The 24,854-nt window shown below is 36.3% G+C and overlaps 2 protein-coding genes across 5 annotated transcripts in view; one reads left to right on the top strand and one right to left on the bottom strand.

Annotated features, from left to right (window-relative positions):
* Positions 1-2,065: 2,065 nt before the first annotated feature.
* On the top strand, positions 2,066-23,368 carry LOC135685509 (uncharacterized). Its single transcript, XM_065201479.2, has 3 exons — positions 2,066-3,724; positions 17,782-18,695; positions 21,305-23,368. The coding sequence occupies exons 1-3, from the start codon at positions 2,716-2,718 to the stop codon at positions 22,169-22,171; spliced, it is 2,790 nt and encodes a 929-aa protein (XP_065057551.2). The 5' UTR covers positions 2,066-2,715; the 3' UTR covers positions 22,172-23,368.
* Positions 23,284-24,854, bottom strand: part of LOC135685518 (uncharacterized) — a 68,727-nt gene continuing 67,156 nt past the window's right edge. For all 4 annotated transcript variants that reach the window (XM_065201489.2, XM_065201491.2, XM_065201493.2 and 1 more), the window contains exon 6: positions 23,284-23,944. In XM_065201489.2, the coding sequence (XP_065057561.2) occupies positions 23,898-23,944 (47 nt within the window). In that variant the 3' untranslated portion in view covers positions 23,284-23,897. The remainder of the gene's footprint in view (positions 23,945-24,854) is intronic.

Consider the following 24,854-nt stretch of genomic DNA (forward strand, 5'->3'; position numbering starts at 1 on the left):
TATTTTATAGATTCGTCCAAATTCATTGCTTGCTGCTAACAGAGATAAAAAACATTAGAGAAGTTGACATATATATAAATAGAAAAAGAATAAGAAACTCAGCAGTGAACTTTGATGGCTGTTTTAGCAAATACTGGTTACAAGAAATAGGACAAATTTACAAATAGTAAATGAACTGGACAGAATTTTGTAACCTATCGGAAATTTTCATGTCCTAACAAACTGAAAGTCACAAGAAATAATTATCTTAAAATCATCATTCATAAGCACGTTCTAGTCATGAATATTTGAGTTTTTATTTGTTACAAATGTAAACAAGAATAAAAATTTTATCGCTTGTGTGTCATTTGCAAGAGCCTGTGCTTTTATTAGAATAAATGCATTGCTAATTTGTTTTTTCTGTCAAATTTGTCAATTTCTGTCAAATTTGTCGATACGAAATTTAGATACTGCCTTGTAATACCAATGAATCCATGAATGTTCATTTTAGATTATTTAGTAATTTACCATATTAAAAATCATATCCATATTATTCAATCGTTTACTGTTCCATACATTCTATTATATTCTCTAAAATTGTTGACCGAGCCTTTAAGGCAGTATACTATGACAGGCAGTTGGCTGCTCTGAATGCAAATGCAAGAATTAAGATACATTGGAAAACGCTGCCTGATAACTGAGGGACCAGAATTATTGTAGGTGGTATCGGATGTCAATAGGCTACTTGCACTTTCATTCAAGGAAGCGTTTGAGAATCGTTTTGTTGTCTGTTGTTTCAAGCTTCTTGATAGTTCAGGTTATAGGGTGCGATGTCATTTGGATCAGAAAGGTAGCTTTGATCAAGAAGATGCAGTGACTCCTTACAAAGTTATAAAAGGCTGTCGATTTTCTTGAATCTGAAAGTCAAAAATCAGAAAAAGGGAGTTTTTATAAAATACTCTAAAATTAGAAAAATGGGAGAGTTTAAAAAGTACTAAAACTGCAGCATCATTTTTTACTTTATTCTGTTTTCTGCTATATAAATGTTTCCCGCGCCTTGCATCAAAAAGTCTAGTGAGATTTTGAAAGTGTAATTTCAAAGCCAATGTTGTTGTAATTTGAGGGAAGCAAAAATGTCAACCGTATCTATCCTATGACGGTTAGGGCATTTAGTAGCTATTTTGTGGTATGAAAAGTTGGCATTTTTACAAACTCGAAAAAAAAGGAAGGGTCGTATTGAAGATTGCCAAGGAGGTACGTCAAAAAACGATGAAGTTTTCCATGGGACTGGATAACACTGAAGTTTTACATAGAATTTGAAGCAAATTGAGGGGCATTTTAAAAATTGCAGAGCATTTGTAACCACAAGATGGTGAAATATTGCTCGTAATGATGTACCACGTGGTTAAACTGTTTAATTTTCTCCGATTCAAGATAGTTAGTCCGAACTGCTTTAGATTACACTCGTTTATTGAGACAGATTTCAATCCGAATCACATAAAGATTTGCGGAAGATTTACGGGTTTAATTTCTTCTGATTGAGTTTTAAACTCATTGACTTAATCACCTCTAATTTTACACTAACTTCTGGCTATGGAAAGCTCCTCTGTTTTCATTCTAATAGCAGTTACATCCACAGCCGATTTCTGGTCTCCTAACACATAATTTCCACGTATTTCATAGAATCACTCACTCATTTTCAAAATATCCTCGTTGTATCTGAAAGTTAGTAAACATGCTAGGCTATTAAAAAAGAAGACACCACGTGATGTTTTCAGTTAATCATGAATCCAACAACAATTTAGCAGCTACCAGAAGACACATTGAGTTAAAAACTCCTTCCAAATAGCTGGAATGAATAACCTTGGAAATACTTGGTAGGTGTCAGTATTGTATTGGGCATAATCATTTATCAAACTGCAGCAGGCTGCGTCTTCCTTGTTAGACAATTCGTAATTTGAATCATTGAGTTGAGCAGAATAAGGGCTAATCCACCGGTCGCATTGTTCATAGTTGAAGGATTAAGCCGTTTCATTTTAAAGAGAATGATGAATAATTTTGACATGGAGGCAGGGCTCACTTCAATGTAAACTACTGTTTAATCGCTTTGCAAAGTATCTCTGTATTGACTGACAAATGCATGGAATGTTTCATGGAAACATCGACTGAGGCAAGCATGTCCTGTTGTGTGTACACGATTGTGTTTGGATGGATTCATAGCTCGCATGTGTTGCTTCATTTACAACGCACGTGAATGAAATTAATGCAATTATCTTTCTATTGTATTGCTAAATTGGCAATTAGATGATACGCCACGTATCGGACATCGAACGTTGTCAACTTGGCCATATACACGGAACCTGAATACCTCATTTATGAACTGACAGTGTGGTTGGAAACCTACCTTTATGCTCTCGACTGTGCAGAATTTTTCAAATATTCCGTTTTCAAATTGCTCACAAGCTGGTTTGCTGGTATCATATTGTATTTATTGTTTAGATTTTACATTGCATGTTTGGGAGTGATTTCGTGGTATGTTTTGATGGACCTCGATACAGCTTTATGTTTTTCTAAAATTAATTTGTTGACTTTACGGTAAAAGTTTTTCGAAAGCTTCGAATGCATTTTCAGCAAGCAAGATGACACACGTGCAATTCTTTTGAGGAAAGAAAGTTTATACTGACCAACGTAAACCGTTCCTTTCAAAATAATTTGCTGGAGAAGTAAGTTTATGAAATGGAGCCTTCAGGTGAAGAGGAAAGGTTTTCGGACATGCCTGACTGTGGTACAATGGAAAACGTCTCCGAGTGGGTTAGAAGGTCCGTCCTGTTTTGGTATACACCGGACAGCATTTCAATAGACGATGGTCAGGACAGAAAAGAGCGGGAATCCAGTCGCTCACCAAGTTCTATATGTGATCAGGAAAAAGACTTGAAATCTTCAATTGAAACTGCATCTGACAAGGTAGGGCTTAAACCTTCCAGTTGGGAAATCTTTCATGAGTCATCAGCGGAACCCGCAAATTTTTTTACTACAGATAAAGAAGAAAGCACTGGAGATATGATGCTTGACGTAGAGAGCATACAAAAACTCTTAATTGAGCCCTTTATAATGGAACAAGGAGTTGATAATAAAACAGAATCATGCGATAGTTTGAGCAACGATTCACCATATTACACTCTGAGCTTCCCAAAATATACAAAGCATATCTACTCGCCTTTGTACGAAGAGCACTCTGGATTAACGAAAGAAAATTGTAATCCGGTATTGGCGCATAGACCTGACTGGAATATAGCGGACACATTGAACAGAATTGGTTATACGTGGGGTCAAGTTGAGTCAAGCAGTCTGGATGGTGAGAAATGCCAGAAAGCAAACGGAGAATGCGCCAACGAGTATGGCAAAAACATTAGCGAAGACATGGAAACTAAACGGGCAAGTGTCGATTCAGACGTACTACGCGCTATAAAACGGGTGCAAGAAACTTTAGGTGAGATAGCTGAAGAACTTCACACAACCCGTACACGGAAAACAAGCAAAGACAGGGACCCAAACGTGATTCTCGTTAATTTGCTTTCGCGTATACAACCACCAGCCAACAGGGACTCTTTTACATGCAGCCCGACAAATGACGCGCCTGAGACAAGCCAAAAGGATAAAATGATGGCTGAAGATATCGGCGAAGGATCAGCAGTATCTCCTGGCCAGATAGAGCCAATGACTGCGGCTTTAGACAAGAATGAAGGTAAGAGACTTTGATTCAAACTTGGAAACAATAATTACTTTTGTTTACAGTGTGTGTCAATTTTGAATAGAGCATGTACAAACCTTTCAAATTTGTCCAGATCTGATAGCTAGGCCGAGCGTACTTCCGAGGCAAGTAGAAACATTCATTTCAGTGGGATTATAACGATATAACAGAATGTAAGTTATTCAAAAGGTCTATCCACTGTATACATATTGGCCACAAAGCCGGTAGCAAAGAGGCGGACGGCAACTGTCGAGAAAAGCTGCTTTCAATTGAAAACATTGGTTCAGTGTCATTCCTGGGCTTGAAATTATATTAACAGCGAAGGTAAAAATTTATTTTATTCTAAAGGGGTAGGGGGTTGGGGTGGCTTAGCTTGCAGATTCTTCCTCTTAGGTTTGTATATTATGAAATATCCAATAATTGAAACAAAATTTGAAACAAAATTCTGTTAATGGGGTTTTTTCTAATGTGGAGTCATACGTCAGAATTCAGCTGATATGTGAGATTGGCGCGAAAAGTATTCACGTTAATGTTAAGAAATAAAGCCGGTACATCTGCCAGCCAAAAACCTCAGATTTCATAGTGGTATCAAATTACTACGACGATCTGAGTTCACTGCCTAGAATGGTTGCTATTTCAACCTCTTCAATGAAAGGCAAATAATCGATAAACTGTCAGTCATTAGCTCGTATAAGAAAATTTTGATTGCTTCGAAAACGTTTTTGAATCGCTATGAAAATTCAACCAATTATAAATTGATTAGGCTTGAAATAATCAAGACTTCTTGTTCCTTGTCAGCCACCTTGGTTTCTTTTTAAAACTGCACATCAACCAAGACATTATTTAGGCTAACAGCTCCTTATTAATTTCCTCAAAAGTTCCGCCACACAGCTAATCCTATATTATCCTATTATTATAGCCCTTAAACTTTGGATTCCTGAACCACAAATCATTAGCATCAGAACGGCTGCCCTCTTCCCACGGAGACCTCGTTTCTTCATAATATTTCTTGATAAACTGCTAAATTGGTCGTACTTGTGTTTGGAGGAGAGCTTTCATTAAAGTCATTGTTCCTTTTGCTTTCTATTTTGCCTTCTATTTTGCTTTGTCAATTTGCACATTTTGTAATATATTCTTGTTATGCCGTCAGTTTCCATTCATATATCATATGCTTTGTGCAAATGTTGTTATTTGTTGATATAAAATGAGGGAAGTGTAAATCAAATGTACAGTGTTTACAGACTACAATAATTAGGGAAGATATTCATCCAGGGATTTACAGGCACCCATATTAGGTGGGGGTATACCCATATTAGGGCCTGTAAGGATTGGAGCCCATATAAATAGATTTGTGTGTCTCAATCCGAATACCTAGTGAATGTTTATGTTTTCTGCACTAAACGCAAGCGAATGAATGGGCATTCACTCGTTGTTTGAACACATTTTTGAACAATTGACATTTGAACAAATGAGAAGTTAGGCAGTTGCAAATTAGCGCAATCAAGTACACTTTCAGTACATTTAACGGTAAATGAGATCTGGGTTGTCGTTGCTACAAAAGATTGTCTTAAAGAGTCCTATGGCGAGAGGAGCTTTTAAGGTGTATCATAACAGGTTACACTCTTTATAAGCCACAAGTTGACAAATATTGTTTCTGTCGAATTCGTGGGATTCTTCTTTGAAAATGCAAGATAGCTCCTTAGATCTAAAGCTTATTAACAGTGTGCGTTACAAGTGTTGGGTTTCTTAAAATCCCGAGAAGTTACTGTAAATACTCCTTATGGAGATAACCGAGAAGGAGATAACCGTTTCGAATCAGACTATGAGTCAGAGGCACACAGACCACAGCAAAAATTCCCCTCGCCTTATCAAAGCAGATACAGTACAGAAATCTTGCGCTGTCTTATCTTAAAGAGAAATCAGTTCTCGGAAACAATTCTTATCAGTTTTGTGGCGACATGAGGTACCTACTACTTTCTAACCGTCTCGCGTTTGGGTTTTTATTCATAACTGACCTTGAAGCTGTCAGTTTCTGGAATAAACAATTTTTTATGATAAACCATACGTAAGAAACCCAGAGGCGGCGCCAGGGGGTGGCCTGGGTTGGACAAGTCTACCCCACTTTTTTAGATCGATTTTCTAATTTTTACAAAACTGGCTAAAAAATAAGGGGGGATTTAAGTTTCTTCTCTGAGATCAGAAATTTGTTCCACTTTGATGGTCTTCTTCAGATCTCAGCTGACATAAAGTATGGTGTTTTGGATCATCAGTTCCGTAAATAGTGAGAAACTATGATAAAGACGATCTATAAAACCCAGCTTTATTGTGCTAAACAATTGGTTCTTAGAGTGTAGTTTTTGCCTTCTTTCCTTGTTGTAAATAACTTTAAAACTTGTACCCAAACATTTTTTAAGCTGTAAGAATAGTAAAGCTGCAACCCTACCTGTCACAGCCTCATCGTGCGAAAGGACATACAGCAAGATAAAGATCATCAGCAATTACCTTTGCGCCTCAATGTTAGATGAAAGGTCAAGATTTTTGGCATCGAGCGAGATATGGCAGATAGAATAGACATAGGAAGCCTCGTTAACAAGTTTAAAAGCTAGCTAAAAGTTACCACTCTGATGACACTGATATTAGCTTTTTCGTGTGTAAACCTTTGACTATGAAACTGAACTCTTCTACTCGATGAAATCGAATTCTTCTATTGAGGGTTACAACATAGTTATCAGTATCGACGACAATTTCTCACCAGGTGTGCAACAGTTTCTCGCCTCGGCCCCTTCATCAGCTCCTCCTCTTCATTGTCCACCCCTTTTTTGGGGGCTGGCGCCGCCCCTGAAGAAACCGACACCTAAGATGACAGAAAAATTTAAGTTATAGATTAAATCACATCAAGAACACCGTTTGAAAACGTTTTTTTAAATAGAATGGAAATTATTCTTGTATACGGTTAGATACCTATTTCTGGTTCAACCGCCGTAGATTATTGAAGAAAGACCTCCTTGCGACCAACTAGGTGCTCTGTTTTACTTTTCATATGCTCCATTTTTGTGTTTCAAAAAGTGGATTATTAGTACATTGCATTCAAGAACATTTTAGAATCGTTTGGTACTAAAATTAACCAAAAAAATTAGAAACAGAGTACGATATTTGCATCAATTTTCCCCAAAAGTGATCTACAATGACTAAATGCTATTAAACTAGACACATAATGGGATTCATATAACTACAATGCGTGAAAATACAAGTTAAAAACATCCCTTATTTTTGGGGCAGGGATGGCAATAAGAAATCCAGTTGACCTGATTCCATAATGATTTTAGAGATTCTAGAGTTTCGTATAGCCAATGCTTGTGGTATCGAGAGCAAACAAAGTCAAGATTTTTTAGCATTTTTTTCTTTCCGAAATCAGCAATAAGTCCAATGTTGGCTCAATAGAGTCTCTAGAACAGTAACTAACTCTATTCGTTGACGGGGATTTGCCATTTTGGTTCAAAATTTGGATCTATAATTCTGAACATATCTGAAAAATGTGACCCTTGAATCTTTGCCCCAAAACGAAACCCATTATTGTGTATGTTTCAAAAACTAATACCGATTATTCCGCACTTTTCCGAAAAATTGTACCCATAAAAAATGGCACCTCCCCGTACCTCAAGCCTATAAAGGTACCCAACACCCTCCCCCTTGTATGCATTACATTTCGGTTCTTTAGGAAAAAATTTGTCGTTGAAATTTTGCTTTCGAAGGGCTCAAGGGCTTTAATCTCCCCAAAGACTAGACCTAACTTTGACATCTATGAGAACAGCATGCCATTATCTCAATTATTGAAAACAGTCCTTCATAAAATAGCATAACACTGCCCTGAAGGGGAATTTTCCTACCATCCAAAAACATGAATTATTAGTCCTTCTGACGATTATCAGAACTTTCATTGTTTTCGTTTATAATTCTAGATATGCTAAATTAGAATATAGTTAACTGTTATCTTTGTTGACTGGCGGGCGTTTTAAAGACAGGCGGAAATTATCATTAAGGGGACATCTAGCAGTCAAGTTCTGTTAGGGCATTGTGAGATTTGTGAATAGTGTTTACAATTTTTCCAGTCTCCTTATTCCAATCATAATTTAAAACGGTCTCTGTTGCTTTGTAATTTGCTTTTTCAATTCATTTGCATTATCAGTTTTCCCTGCGGGTAAGAGATAACTGAATCAGACAGTGAAGAGGAAGGAAGAAGCATAGATGAAACGAATCTGAAATCGTTGCTTTCGCGAAATATTCCACCAAGTTGATTATATCTGACCTAATGACCAGGGACGATAAATGTATTTAGAAAGTGTAAGGGCTTGCAATTGAAATGCACCGTGTCACGCCCAATCTCCATAGAAGAATAGATGGAACAACCTCTTTATCATTATCCGCCTCAAATAAAGAAAAATATGGTATTTAACTGCTATTTAACGTCGCGTCCCCATCAGAATTTATTTCGCCCAAAAACTGTAAGTTTTATGTAAATACAGCAGACAAAGAATCTACCCACATCAAGCACAGCTTTCCAGGCAAATATACCACCTTGGTGTACGTAAATCAGGTTGTTTGTGACGGAAGCATCATAACTAAATCATTACCGAAGTTGCAAATTCATTTGGATGACGATTCTGCACTTTAAAACAACACCCATTCAAATTTTAAGATTACGTGCACAACAGAAGAGTCCCAACAGAAGAACAGGACTGCTTACGTAGACTAGGTCAGTCGCAATGGATTCTGGGACGGGAAAGACCGCTCCTATCTGAAGGATCCAATAGGTTCAACATAGATAAATGGAAGCATTATTTGTGGATTAAGTAAAAATAAAATGTCAGCCACCTCCAAATTGATGACATCGTCGTAACAGAATGTCATTTATTATCAAAATTGTCGTTATTGATTCATTTAATTATTGAAGTGTGCTGTTTTGGGTAGCGTTGCTTTAAACATACGTCATTCTTCCTGCTCTCACGGATGGTAATTAGGCATATTGAAGGATTTTGCAAAGAGGATAAGGAAGGAACTGGCAGTCATATTGTGTCGTTATTGCTACGATTTCGAAATAAGGAGCAAGCAACAACTCTGCTTCGAAAAGGTTTGGAAAGGGTTTCGAAAGGAAAAATATTTAACGTTAATTGATATTGAGGTATTCTGATGTGAAATGAAACCGTTTATTATCACATCATTTTTAATATTTTTTATCGCTTTCAAATAATATTTGACCCTTAAACAAATAAATAATTTGGCAGATAAAACCTGTTCTCAGTCTTTGACAGAAGAATCCATACAGTCCACTTTTTTTTTCTTCCGTACCGTCTGCAAAAATATCTTTTAAGATTCCATTGGTAAATTAAGTCTTGACGAGGGGCAAATCACTCCATGACAAATCTCGTATACCATTGGGGAAAATCCTATTGTTTTATTTAAAAACCCCTGGAAATCCTATCGAATTCTCGGGCCTTGATTCGCTGACATTTCCCAAAACCAAACAACATTACTTCATTTGTTCTAACCAACCTTGTTTTTCGCTAATTATTTAGTCTCTCTCTGCAACCGCCAACGTCTATATGAGGGACTTATTGATCAACTAAGTTTGGCGATTATGTTGTTAGTTTTGTTATTGCTGCTAAGTGAATCTAAATGTTTTGTCCTAAACCAAAACGGAAACTTTTAGATTGATTTTATTGATAAACGAGGTTTGGAAACTTGGCTATTTTTAAATGCAGAAGAATTCACAAAGAACATTACAAGCCGCCCATGAAAGAACCCCTTCAAGCGAACTGACATCATTGTTGGCTACAAGTCTTGTCTCCATCCGTCCTCTTCGGTTTGTTTATGTTTCAAATCACTTTAAGAAATCATTTCCCGGGGGTACTCCACTGACCTTCCTATCTGTATTGCCCAATTAGTTATCAAGAATAAACCTGCCAAAACATTTGCTAGAAAACAATTTAGTACTTTGGCTATCATACTTTCAGTTCTAGTTATCCTTTACTTGGAACTACATAGTGCAATTTGTAGCCGGAAAACCTGAATATCAATAGTAGAGTATATATCGTGCTCAACCCAGCCCCCATTCGAGTGACAGCCTCTTTCTTCTCGCTTAAGCTCACACCTAACCTCTGATAACCGAGTTTTTGGTCATCGCCAAAGTTTAGCTTCTCGCCTCATTTTGCAAATTATTTAAAATGCGTTTAGACTTTTTGAGCCAATTTTTCCAGAAATCTTGGTGTTTCTGTCGACCTGACCTTTTAAATGCTGGCAAACTTTACTCTATGACAGATCTCAACTAGAACAGTGAATCCGAGTGGAAAAATTACTAGACTTTGTCGATTTGATACTGTAATAAAGATAATTATTCATGCAAAAGCCTGCTTTTAAACAGAATTCTAACTTCTAAATTAGGTGCAAAACTTTTAATGTTCATGATGACGTTTAAAGTGATAAGCATTGCAAGGCTTTAAACTTGAATTTACGAGTATATATTCTAGAAATCGACTTAATGATTTTTCACGTATCGTAACATACTCAATCAAAGGAAATTCATGACATCGCTCAAAATCGTTAAAATATATTGATTGACATTTGGCTCGTTTATAAGTTTGAGAATCAAGCACGGGACGGAAATGGCAAAAAGTAAAGGTTACCGAATATAATCGATCTAGAGAAGGCTGGGAAAACTAGCATTGAGGATTTAAGCAAGGGGCTTTTCACATTACAGCAGGGGCAAGACAAAATCCTGCCAAATGAAGAAGCCATTAATATATGCTCGAAAGTATTTAGAACGACGTTCCTAGCCTTCGAGACGAAGTGGCAAGTATTCGAAGGATATTTATAGCGCTTGGGCAAGTGCCCGTTTCGCTGTGTCAGCCATTTTTAATACACTCAACTGTAATCTGCATGCAGCAAAAATTATAAAGTTCTGCTAGATATATTGAATTACGTCATCACTAAACAACCTTATCAGATGATATGACACAAACACCAGCAATGAGAGATAGCATATCGTCATCGAAATTCAGATAACATCAGTATGACGTTAAGTTAACGTCTGCAGGACAGGCAGTTGGCAAAAGCAAAGAAAGAAAATAAAATTCATATGGCTCCGTGAAAATCAAATTAGATTGAAACAAAATAAAAGAAAAAAGCAAGCATAGCGTCAATGTACGAAGGTTGCCAGAAGATCCATAGTTTTGATCTCTTGTGTTTACACGAATTCCAAAGTTAACACACATTGATGGAACATATGGTCGTTGTTTCAATTAAAACTTCTGCCTGACGAAATGTTTAAGATAACTGCCAATCATTCACAGAATGGCTGACCACTTTTTTCTTCTTAATAATAACACCGAAATCGAAAGCGATCATGCACAAAATGCATTAAGTCGTTTTCAATATCATATAATTCCTATGCTTTGGTATCGATTATTAAAAAATTTGTTCATAGCAGCAGGCCCTCCTTTTCTGTACAGTTCCAAATCAAGCCAGATATGGGATGTTGCGTGCTTGGCTAGTGGTTTCTGCATGTGCTTTAATACGGGATATGGGAAAGACATCATCACACAAACCATAGCTAGCAAGATAATCATCTGTGGTAAGACAGAGATAAGAGCAGAAACCCCCGGAAAAACCTGAATTCACAATCATGTTTCAAGATTGAATAATTACATACGGGAAAGGCTTTGCAGTTGCTTGCAAAGTTGATGACTACACTGGGCCTTTGATTCAAGAAACGGTTGCTGGTCCGCTGCGGATTTCTTCTCACATTTGTATTTTAAAGCAGTGGATTTAATTTTCAAGATGTTTCGAAAGTACTTTTTATCCCAAGGTATGTTGAAAGTATCGTATGTATGCCTGGTATTCTCTAACAGTGGTTTACCTTTGTTGAGGCTGAAGAAACGAATCAAGCGAATTCATAGGTCCACAATCAACAGTCGTAGCAAAAAAATATTCCCATGTATTTAAAGTGGCCATGAATGCACGTGTCAATGAATCAATGGTTGGAAGTAATTCATTATCAATTATTGGGTAGATATCTGATTATTTGCCTAAAAACGAATTAATTATATTAATGATATTTTGCCACAAGCATTTTAATAACTCAGTTACTAAATTGGCTTACCAAGACTTTTTGCTTGCAAAGACTCTCTTGTTTGTTTTAATCATTTATTTTTAAAGATAAAAATGACCATATATATAATTGCCTTCTAGAGCATGAAATTCTAAAAAAGGTGTAAGCTTGTCAGACAACATCTTAGATTTTGTGTTCAGACAACGTAACTGGAATTTGGGCGTACGAATTCATGAATCCATGTAAGAGAGGAGCTAGCTAGCCTAGTTGAATCGTATTATAGCAAATAAGTCTGAAATTAACAAGCCCACCGAAGTCAAATATTGTTGTTTATTTTGCGCATTAATTCTTGTGCAAAATTAGCAATTGTATGGTTGACTGGTGAACAAATGATTCTTCATCAATGTAGCTGCATATATTCGCGAGGCCCTACCAATGGTCCAAAAATGATCAAGTGAAACAGATTCTGTATTATCGGTGTTAAAAGCATGAACAAAGGCAGGACATGAGATCGCTTCAAGAGGCTCCCCTCGAGATAACCAAGCAAAGATTTAGGTTGATGACATATTTGCGGTCATTTTATCTTTGTGGGTCGTGAAAATAATTATGTTACAATGAAGAGAAGACGACAAAAATAAACATTGTCTTAACTCTGAACTCAGGATTCTGTCGCTATACAGATGAGATGATTGTCACAATGCAAAATCTCTGCACAAGGGACTGTATTGGATTAGAAATTTATCGGCGAGTGCGGCCTCTATGCTTTTGGCCATCGGACCAGACCCGTTATCAAACGAACGTTTTATTATTTGCACTTGAGAGTTCTTCAATGGATAGCCATCTTAATTCCTTGATTGCCTGTGTCCTAATGTTCCTTATGAATTCACACCAATGTAATAATCCTAGCAGTGAGCTGAAATCGGCTATTGGCCAATAAAACCCTGTTTAAGTCCTCTTATAGGTTATGGAGAATGTAGTTGAGTTGACGACTTAGTTTGAATTATTGTTAAAGGCGATTGCAGGGCTAGAATTCGTTGATTTGCTTACCAACCGTAATAAATTCAGTCCAAAAGCAACCACAAATTTGAACCGGCTTCAGATAAATATCGCTGTTTAGACGAGTAGATAAGTGAAGACTACCTGCCAGGTTTGTTGTTCATCATGGTTTCATCATAATATTTTAAAATCATATCGATTAGTGTTTTGAATTCCTATATGGACTGCTAGCTAGAATCAATTAGCAAATTAGCGACGAGGTTTTATCTAGGTCAAGCTACAAGGCCAAGATTTGGTTCTGTAACCACTGCTTGAAAAGCAATTTAGCCCGATACAGTCTTGCAATTTCTGACAAAGTTTATTAATGTAGATTTAGAGGATCTGTGTAGAGACAAGTACAATTAACTAGCAAGACGAAATCTACCTCCTTGTGTGGTCTAATAAGACCATGTGAACCTAAGTGCACGCTACAACGTGTCTTACAAGCAAAGCACATGGATCATATGGGTAGGCCATACTGTAAATAGATTGACAGGAAAGCAAGATAGCCAGGTTTCCTGCCCAAAAAGACGTCTTTGTATACGTTATGGAGGCATGCAGTCATTTTTTTATAAGAAACTGGCTATAAGAAACGCTCACCGGACAGTCAAAAAAAATTAAGAAACGTCAGTACTCGAAGCAAAAAAATTTAGAAACTATTGAATCGTGATAAAACTGAGAACAACGAAATTTTGTAAAATCCAAGCACATGATTGCTCTGTTGGCCTAGAACTTAAGACACAAGGGATAGAAATATACTTCCCACAACTAGATACAGCATCAGAACGGAAGCGAATCTCTTGACGTGAAAAAAGGTCACGAATATTTCATAACATCATTCATGACATCATACGTACGAAACTCTTAAGAAACAATGAGTATTGAAATTTCCAGAACATTCAGAAACTGGAGTAGTCAACATCGACCTCTGTTTCTTATAAAAAATGAGTGTATCATCAAAGTGGTTACCATTTTGAGCTGGGGATGAATGAGTTTACTAGGCCATGTCACAATTTATTTTACTCCTTGGGGCACATCGGCTTAAACAATATTTTGGAATTGCATTGATTCAATATTTATTTATTTATATTAGACACAATGTAACCAAATCACAGCCAGATGCAGTCAAGTAATCTTCTCTATTATGCTCAAAGTACGATCTGATAAAGATTTGCCATAATCAATGAATGTGTGGTACGCTGTTTTAAAATAACAGTCCGACCTTTTGATATTCAGATATTCAGTACAAACGTGGTCGCTGTAATGTTAAGTCGGCAGCAAGGTGCCCTTTCATCAGTTACAGTAATCAGCGACGCAGAAAAACTGAATTGTGTTTCCACGCCAATATTATTTTCAAGTAGAAAATCCCCAGATAATCTTGTTTATGCAGCAAAACCCAGATTATTCAAAAATCAATGAGGCAATGGTCTGACAATTAGTCCTATGCCTCTTTCCTGTAAAAGACCCTCTGTTTCTCTTTATTCAACCGTGTTATTCATTACACTTCAATTTCCTGATTCATCTAGGGGTAATGTATATCTGATTTAACAGTCTCTTCCATTTTGAGGGAGTATTAAACGGATTGCTAAGCTTTTGCAATAATTAAAACAGCAAAGGTCGTTGATTGGACGTGGCTTTTCTCTATATAGACGAACGGACTAAGTCTGATGGTAACTGTAAACTTAATCGGATCAGGACAATCAAACCGTGCAACTATAAAGAGAAATGCACCTAGCTTCCATAAATGGCAGTCTGTCCCTCTTGCGAATAGCCGATGTAAACGAAGTGGTTTGTCTAATCCACAATCGCTGATTAGCAGCTATCGCTAATAATTCATCAATACCAATCAAGCATGAACTTTTCTCAATGAAAATAGAAACGAGCACAATAGGGGACAGACGGTAATAATCAAAAATACCATCTATAGAGTTTGCCTATTCATAATACATTGCAGCACATGCTCTGCTCCAGACAGAAACATGATTTTGATCAGCATGAATCACATTTTCCTTAATCTAATTGGTTCTTCATTGATATATCCCCCTTGACCAATCAAATTGAGCACCATTTTTCTGGTAGCAAGAGAATACTAATAAACAAAGTTTGTTATATGTGAAGCAGGCTGAGGCAAGCCCACAGAACAAGGCATAAAAAGCGGAAGACATTTATAATGACTTGCTGGTATCATTATCACTGATCTCAGAAATCAGTTGCGTCGCTTCTTTACAAGACAACCAAATTTAAGTATGTTTTTTTTTCTGGGTATGTTTTAGTCTTTCAGTACAAGCTTTCACACTCTACACTTGCTAATTGCACGTAGGATTGTTTCTTTGTGTACTTCAAGGAATCTTGTTTGTAATAAGTTTATTCCAAGCCTTGATTTTGGATTCTAAGCCCTGAAGATTTGGGGTTTTAAGAATTGTCTTCATAACCATTATCTTCAGTTTCTACTAATTCTTTTGTAACTGTCATTTTATTTCGATGTTCTATGGAGATTTTTGTAGACGTTTTGAGAAATTTTGTCCTGAAAAAGGCACTGCAGTCTGAATTTCATATCAATATCTTTGATAGTTACAAAAGGCCGAGAGCAAGGGTACTTTTATGAAATGGGAAGTGTCCTTTTTCATGTTTATATTTCCTATAGCTTTTCGTTGTATTTTGGGTCTGAAAGTACGTGGAAACCTCCAGAGTGATTTAGGTTCTCAATTGAATTGAATTCGATCAGGATTGAATCGATTTAGCTGCAAGTGGAGGCGGGCCACGTCTGGTGCCGTGAAGGGTGGCTCCTCCCCCCAGTGAATTCCTTACTTGGCAATGTGAATTATCACTTTATTCTCGATTTGCCAAGAGTGAACAACCTTTCTATTAACCTTTTAGAGTAATGTGGTTTGAATGATTTTATATACACAACAGAAAATCTTTGATACAAATGCAAGAATATAGGGTGTGGTCTTTATATTTCCTGGCTGTGGCTTTTAGATATTGCCTACACCACAGCCCCCCTTCCTAAACTTTTAGAATGACAACCCCTGCGAAATGAACTAATTTTGCCTACTTATACCAAAGGTTGAAAGACGTACGCAAAATATAAAACATCTATAAGTTGATAATCAACTTTTTAGTTTCTATAAAGCATAAACAATTGCTAATAAACATACAAAAAACATATGATGATGCTTTGCTTTTATTGTAAGCACGCATCATATTATTTTTTGAGAAATCGAACCTGTTTCCCCTTTTTTGAGAGAGCGAGATCCCAATTTATCAAAAGCCGTAAAAAGCAATCAGTTAAGGACATCATACACTCCATACCATTCTCAAATTAAGAACCCAACTTCAAATGCTTCGTTGTTCTATGCTGTGCGTGACAGTTTTGTTTTCATTGCAGCTTTCCTCTTTAGATACATAACTATCAAAGATTAAAACTTTAAAACTTCCGCAGAAATTCCAAAGCTTGCTTGTTGTTATTGTTTCATAGACTTAACAACGGAGCCACTAATGCTCTGTTTTCAACTATCTAATGTTGTCTTTGGATTGCCCCAATTGCATTGAAGTAGGGTATTCTTGGCAGTGGTGGCAGATGGCACGTAACAAGTTTCCGTGTATTTAATAGAACTTCCCTCCAGTCGAGGCAGAGCGGAAAACGAGGTCAGAGCTGCGATTTCGAAGCCTGTTAGCAAGGACAATGCTTTCTTGCATGAGAGGCAAAATTCTTAACTCAACAGTTTGATAAAAGCAGAATTCTAAAGTAAATTTTGCTTCTTAGATTGGAGAATTGCTTATATAATCTTTGGGTACATAAGTGGTAAACGGTGTTTATTTAGGCACGGCTACTTCTGTTTCGCAGTTTATAAAGAATTTGATTCCCAGTATTTCTAATTTAGGCTTTAAGAAGGATATTCATGAAAGATTATTCACATCTTCCGTTAAACATATCTAGTAGTAACCTGGAAGGAAGTGAAAATTTTTAAAACCAAAAATTGATTGCAGTTCTATCATACAATCACTTTATTTCGGGCAAAGCAGAGTTTGACAATGCCTAGAACTGGAAGCTTTACAAATGATACGAAACAGGGTTGGCAATTCTAGCGAGTAAAACCTAGTAACCATTTGACAAAAGGGTTCATATTTGTATTGGTTCATTGGTCAATGTTTCCTTTGCCTGTTTTGAAAGACATTCTATACAAACCAAACTAGAAAGTACCGATAGTTTGCCAAACATGGCTCTAAACGCCAAAGAGTACAAAATAAGTCCATATTGTCGGTAACTTCAAGTGAGCTCCTTCTTTATAATCCCTCTTTTGTAGATTTATTTGGTTATCTTTTATTCTGATACACTTAAACATTGCATTGTCTGCGTGTATATTTCCTTTTTTACTGTTAATTCAAAATTATTTCTTTAAACTGGAGATAAACCCTTCGCAAAGAGTAAGGCCGTAGTACAGTACCCTACTATTTATTTTCATTTACTTTTCTTGCTAATAAAATGTTTAAATAGCCACAAATTATATTAAGATTCTCCTTAAAGTTCTCTTATTAAGATCTTTTTTATTTCAAAGCCAAAGATACTGGGTCTTTGGCTTTAGTGATAAAAGCTTCCGTTATTGTCTACCATTTCCTCATATTTGTTATTCATTATGACGATTTTGGCAGTGATACGATTTCGTAGATAGAATTCGCATCCAATTTTCTTCTCATACCTTAAACGAGATACTTCCAATTGGATGTTTGGCCTAATTTTCTTCTTTTCTTGTTGTAAGATATTGCTAACGTATATTATTTGGAACTAGCCTGTTTGTTGTAGGGCAGGTAAAACTAATGATGAAAGAGGTAATCCGTGAAAGGAACTTCAATAAAATTTTGCTTTGTATTTTTAAGTCAGTTTTTGATAAAATTAATTTTTAATTTCAAGGTGATGAAGAAGACTTTGATGTGTTAAAAGACCTCTCAGATTCTGGGAAAACAACGGAAGAAGTTTTACAAGAATTAATGGAAAAGATATCAACAATGTCAAAGCCTTCATCTGCTCTTAGGGGTTTTTTGAAACGCATTTCTGAGGAGGTGACAAGCGATAACAGTATAGAGCAGAGCCTTAACCAAAGTTTTCCTGCAGATAATGACGAAAACGAGGGCGAAAGCAATAACAACACAGTTGTGGATCCCAAAAAAGTCGGTCTAAACGATGCATGCAAGATAGTTGTAGAACACGAAAGCGATACTGAATGCAACATCCACCAAAGTGAAGTGATCGCTAAAGATGGAGATAATGGCCAGACTGAAAGGAGAATAAGCTCAATTTCAGCTGTCAGCTCACTTCCTACGTCCCCTAGTGCCACTAACTACGACTCAGGATTCAGTGAGTTGACGAAAAATCTTACATACACGAGAAAAGAGAATCTTGCCTCATTTACGTCAGACGACACGAGAAAGGAGAACATGGAACGGAGGTTCAAAGAAGCCTTTGCTAAATGTAGTACTGGATTCGATAGCGAAACAAGCACTGACTGGAGCCCATGTTCTACCTTATCCCATACTGAAAAAGCATTCCCTCCTAAGTCAGCCCTTAAACAGTCACCCTTTCAAAGAGTTAGCCCAAGGCGACGTAGCACGGGCGCAACTACTTCAAAACCTCAATCTAGAATGCAACCAGGCAACACGCACAGTTGCCCAAACTTCGATAGAAGTAACCTCAATCCACTACAAGATTCTTACAATCGATACACGAGATCTGAGGTTGAAGCGATTCGCAAATTTTTGTCACTGACAAGTCTATACTTTGGGTCAAACGGCAATGCTAAGGACGTGCCAAATGCAACCTATGACGAGGTAAATTTCTGTCTTTTTATTTATTTCTCAATCATGGCAGAACCTCAGATTTTTGTAAACATTTGGTTTACCCCTCACTCAAAAACTTTAACATTGTTGATGGACGTTCATACTTACTCTAATTCCACGATACAATAAGATACAATAATTTGGATACAATAAGATAGTGGAAATACCTCAGCGATTTCGTAGAGATCAATCTATGCTTAATGCCCAAATAAGGTCCATTTATACTACGATATTGTCCAATTTGATGTATCGCTTGAGTTGTTCCTCTAGACTCATCTCAATGACAGGCGATCGCTTATGTTTTATCCCTGTTCGTGTTTATGTAAGCTCTTTTAAGTCTTGCTTATGCCATGTTTTCTTCAAAAGACCAATACAAGATTAGATGTGGCCCTCAAAAATCTGTTATTTACACATAGAGAAGAAATTGAAAATTACTGTTTACTGGTCTGTCAAAAAGTGTTCGATGCTGTAAAGACAGAGCTGTTCACGATATTTAGAACAGGGCGATTCTAAGTTGCTACTTTGAGTTTATGCTTAATGCGATCATCATAATGAACTGGATGGTTTCTGAAATATGTAAACGTTAGGTTGTTAACTGTAATTGGCGAGCCTTGAGTTGCTCCTTTTTATATCACATCATCGAAAGTAAATGATCATTATATTCACTAGACTATTCTGTATCTAAGATAAGAAGAAAACTTAATATACTCAGTCTACTCAACGAGGAACTATACATGTTAACTTTTTAAAACGATGTTTGGGCCTTGTTGTTGATTCGTTTTTAGCCAATAAACCATTAATTTCACTGCACGCCCCCAATCAGTGAAAAGTTGATATAAAAAAAAAAAAAAAAAAAAAAAAATCAGTGAAAATGGGCGTGCTTTTATATAGACTCAAATCAGACCTAAATTGGATCAAATTCCACGATCTAAACCCAATGAATGGGTGGTTTTCCAAGCTGTCAAGTTATCTACACTGTCAGTATGAAATAGAACATTAGTTGGTCTTTTTTTTAAAACATTGTAAAACCTCTTCCTTCCGCATTAAAGCCAATAATCTTGCCTTCTCCCATTCACAGCATTTTTGTTTTTCTTCCATAAGAAATAACCTTGTTATCTTCGTCTTCGTTTTGCCCAGGCTGCTCTCTACATCAGACTCGCTACCCACACCCAACTCAATCCCGCTTTCCCTTGCTAATGAAATTTGCTGAGTATTTCTACTATTAAGGTTAATCGCTTTGATAAAGCTTATCGTTGCACCTAAACTATCTTTGTACCCTCTTTGATTTACATTAAGTATCAAAAAATCCGGTGCCAAAAATTTCGATGGATTGATTTTCGGTGGAAAAAATTTCGGTTACATTTTTGAAATTTCGGTGAGAATTCGTAAAAATTTCGGTGGAAAGAAAATATTTCCGTGAGTATAGAAATGAAACACTTTCTGTAAGTTATTTCTATCTTCAGCATTTAATTATCTGGAACGCAATCACAAAGTTACAAAAATCTAATATTTTGGTGTCAGCCCAAAACAGGGAACGGAAGCGTAGGCAAGAATATCAAAATTTCTTATCTAGAGTAGATCTGTTAATTTAAGTTTTTATAAACAATGAAGGAAATTAATTGTAAGTGTTGACCGTTCGCAAAATTTTCGATCGCCAGTCGCAACAAGGGGTTTAGAAATTCTGATCAATTTTTAGTTAAAAATTGAGGCGTCTAAAATGGAACCGATGGAGCGTTTAAAAAAATTAATTGAGAGGAATTATAAAGAGCCAGTAGAAGCATCAGGTCAGCCCATAGAGAACTCAAATTTCTTGAATGTATAGGGCGAAAAAGAAGGAAATGAAAGTGAGCTAGATATCTTATTATTTGTTGATGATGAAGGAGAACCAGAAACTGAAAACTGATATTTATTGGATGTATCATAATACTTAAACAATATCAAGGAATGAATTTTTGTCATTTTGAAAGTCGTTCGGTGTAAAACGAGATTTTGTTAATGTTTGAAAATTTCGCTAAGAAAAATCGGTGGGATTAATTTTCGGTTACCGTGCTTTATCAAAAATAAATAGCACCGAAATTTTTGGTACTTAATGTATTTCGAAAAAAGTCAGTATTATACGCTTTAGGGAATGAAATGATGACACCTACAATTTCCTTCAATAATACAATAAAACAAATTTTCATCAAATTAATTTTAATCTAAAAAGCAAGGAGCCCGCTTACCAGTATTCTTTTCATTTCAGTATTACAAAACAAGTAGTTTTTTTGTCGATCAGTATCTTTTGGAATAGTGCCCTTTTTATAACTGTTTGAAAAGTGTCCTTTCCTGAGACATTCCAGCTGTCTACTCAAAAAGTACCCCTTCCTACATGTGCCCTTCCAACCTTGTAATGTTTGCGAAGTCTACATTGAAAGCCAATACATTATAATATCAATCTGAATTTATTTGAATACGATATCGTTTAAACTTTAGATCCAGAAAGCCTAGTCTTAAGTTTTCTGTATGAGCATCAAAATGCCAGCTCGGACTAATTTTTTATGTTATTGGACATCCTTAGACAAAATTAATGGATTCTCATGGTTATTCTTGATTTTTTTAAGCTCATTAAAAGAGGCGATATTGAAATCATTCACACAATAATACAGCGGCAAAGAGATGACCTTGAGCGGCAGAGAAGAAAACAAGACGATCTGTATGCGCATCTCGGAGACCTCTTGTTGCAGCTAGTGAGTCTTAAGGAGGAGCACCTCTCATCAACTCAAAAACAAACAAAAGCTTTAGTTCTTTTAAAAAAGCAGCTAGATATTCAGAAAAAGGAGCAATCGCGAGCACAGGAGACGATCAAAGAACAACTCAAGACTCTGGGGGAGCAGTTCTCATCCAGCATGACTCTAGACCTTCCTCCGCAGGGGCACCTTTCGCAGAAAGACAGACAAACACCAATTCCACGCTCTCCAACAAATAAACACACGGGACAAATAATTTGGAAAATCACTGGGATAACAAGAAAGGTCACGAGAATACACGCTGGAGCTTCAGATAATGTCTCTGTCAGCGAACCGTTTTACAGTAGCTCGTATGGCTATAAAATGGCTGCCTGGGTGTACCTAAATGGAAGAGCTGACTTTCGAGGTAAAGGTATCTCAGTTTACGTTTGCCCTCTTTGCGGTGAATACGACGCCATCTTGCCGTGGCCAGTAAAGCCAGTTTATACCTTCACTTTGATTGATCAGAACCCAGATCCCGAATTGCGTCGCAACCATACCAAAGTTAGGAACGTTGTCGAAATATCGAAGAAAGGCGATACAGCACTGTCAAACAAAGGAGGCATTCCAAGGCCACAGCATGGAAGAAAGTCATTTATAATTGGTTTCGACGATTTCATTTCTCAGGCTGAACTCGCTAGTAGTAAATACATTTTAGATGATACGATGTTCCTCAAGGTTGAGGCTCAAATAATTAACTGATAAGTTGTTGAATTCTGAAATGTTTCAAGGGAACGCTTAGTGCTGGTTGGGAAATAATGTCCGTTTGTGTCTTGAAGTCGTTTGGGTTACTGCTACGCAGAAATCTTTTGTAAAGTTAATAGAATTAGTTATGAACGGTAAAAATGTTAATGTACCTCAGAAAATGTTGCCATACTTGTCCTGGAGGAGGCGCCTGGAGCAAGATAGAGGCACGTCTCCCGTTGCCTATACGTTGCCTCGAATGCTATTTGAGAGTTGAAAAATTTCAGTATTGTTTTGACCTAATTCATGTCTAATTTTACTGATAAAATGATAATTGCAAAATTCAGACTATTTGCCCACCCGAAATCATTGTTCTTTCTGTGTCCCATTGTTGCAATCAGTGAGCCGAGGGGTAGCGCATAAAAATCACGTATCAGGGTTTCGTCTTTTGCTAAGTTGGCTGATATTTATGTAAATACTTCAAGACATGGTCTGGAATGAAATTACTGTAATTTTTGTAATATTGTTGTAGCTTAAATGAATCTGTAATTTTTAAATCTTTGTTTCGCCATTACATGACAAAGAATCTTTTGTGACTAAATTCCATGGCGTCATACTTTCTTGCAATAGTGTCATACTGATAAAATTTAAAGACGATATTCCAGGGAAAAGGAAAGAGAGTACTAAAGAATAAAATCCAACTTTTGCAATGTACCAGTGGAAAATAAGAAAAGTTGGTCAATGTACGACAAAAGTTTTGAGTTTTGTTTGCCAAGGCTTAACCATTGCATTGACAGTTTAAAATGAGTAGCATATTACAGTGTCTTTATCAAAAGTAAATGTCTTTATCAAAAGCACATCTCTATTTGAAATTTCAAAAATTCATGAAAATGCAGTGGAAATAAAAAGTTTCCGTTATAAAATGAGAGAAAATGAATACCTCTGCCACCCGAACTGGCTATACATCTTGTTGCATAAACGCTTTGCAAGGAATTATTCCAAGCTGCAAAAATGCGCATCAGCGTACAAGTGCGGTGAGTATTCACCAGTCGGTTGCTTAAAAAGAAGCCATGGTTAACTGCAATGGAATTGCATGTGAAGGAAAACGATGAAGGAAAAAGTCGAAAAGCTCCATTGACAATTTTATCAAAATACTACATCCATAATCCCAATATTATTTAACGGTTTGTTTACTAAAATAAACATTGATAAAATTTTTGTCAATGGGCAGGAAAATTTGTATTTACATTCCTGCTGTACACATTGACAAGATGGCAACTTTAATGCCAACTTGAATACAAAATTTAGGTCGTTTATGGAAATCACAGCTTTATAATCGCTGTTATTGCCTTTGGTACTGATACTGCTTATCAATTAATGCATTGCGGATGTGTTATTCTTGAAACGAGGTTGGGTATTGTAAATTGTAGTTGCAATTCTTAAATACCACGTGTTTAGTTGTAGGCCAGAAAGAACTGATAATCGAATAAATCTTTAGGTAAAAAGAGGAAGAAAGGACGTTTTCCTACTGGAAAAGGTAATAAGTAATAAAGCGAGCTAAAATTTATACTTTTTACTACACAATCAGTTACACTTCTTATATGCTTCTTCGATATGCTTTGCAAAAATCTTCGTAAAACAAAGTATATTCAACTTTCGTAAGCAAATGAGGAGTATACAAAGTTCGAATCCGCAGCTAAAAATGAAGCCAGCCAGCTGATAAAAGATCGTCAACGATGCAATTCTATTGGTTGGTTGATGGACTGAACAGTAAAGACAGCAAGTTGTATCCTGGAAAAGAAGATTTATACAAATTATTGAAAAGAGGGGATCTCATCAACTGCTTGTGGAGTTCTTACCAGGGAGGGTCTATTTTATTGATTTATTCAGCATAAACTATACAAGTTAATTTGTTGAATATTTTGATTTAGCCTCGTTTGGGGTAAAAAAACGGCGTGGGTAAAAATCGTCGAAGATGAGAGTTGGAAATAAGTTGTTTTATTAGGATTGTGAACATTGTGAGTTTGTGTATCGGGACAAATCGGTACAAAACTGTTCCCTTAAATCTTCCTTAAATTTCTATTCCAATCCTATCAATACTTGAAGCAAAGAATTTCTGCAAAGATTACTAATTTCCAGACGTTTTACTTTGCCCAATATCTTTAGCTCGAGATTTTCATCGCATTATAGCTATATTTCTTAAGCATTGGCCACTGAAATGTTTCCGTATCTTATTTCTGTGTTTTCAACCAGCCCCAATTTTCTTCCAATCTCTGTTTATCTTTTCATTTCAATAACCGCCTGTCTAAAGCCTTTTTGCAAAAATTCTTTCAAAAAATGAACGATTTTTGATCAATGATAGAAGACAGAAAAACATTTTCATCACGAACATTTCTATTTTTAGGGAGATATCAGTAATACACGGTTGTCTATTAATTAAGGTATTATTTTAAAGCATAAATGAACGCTCAAAGACAAGGTTCATAACTTCGAAAATAGAAACTTAAGAACCAGCTTGAAGATTTCAGTTGAGAAACAGAAGAGATTTTAAATGACATTCTAAATGTATGAAATGCCTCAAAAGGTCTACTAAAATCTTGCCTATCCATGAAAATATATCTAGATATTTAAATAGCGGAAGCTATTTGGATACTTATAATGCTAATCACTCAAACAAACTTACGTAGAATTAATTGATGAC

This window comes from Rhopilema esculentum, chromosome 15, assembly GCF_057945365.1.
Source record: "Rhopilema esculentum isolate cy_ngs chromosome 15, ASM5794536v1, whole genome shotgun sequence".
NCBI lineage: Eukaryota > Metazoa > Cnidaria > Scyphozoa > Rhizostomeae > Rhizostomatidae > Rhopilema > Rhopilema esculentum.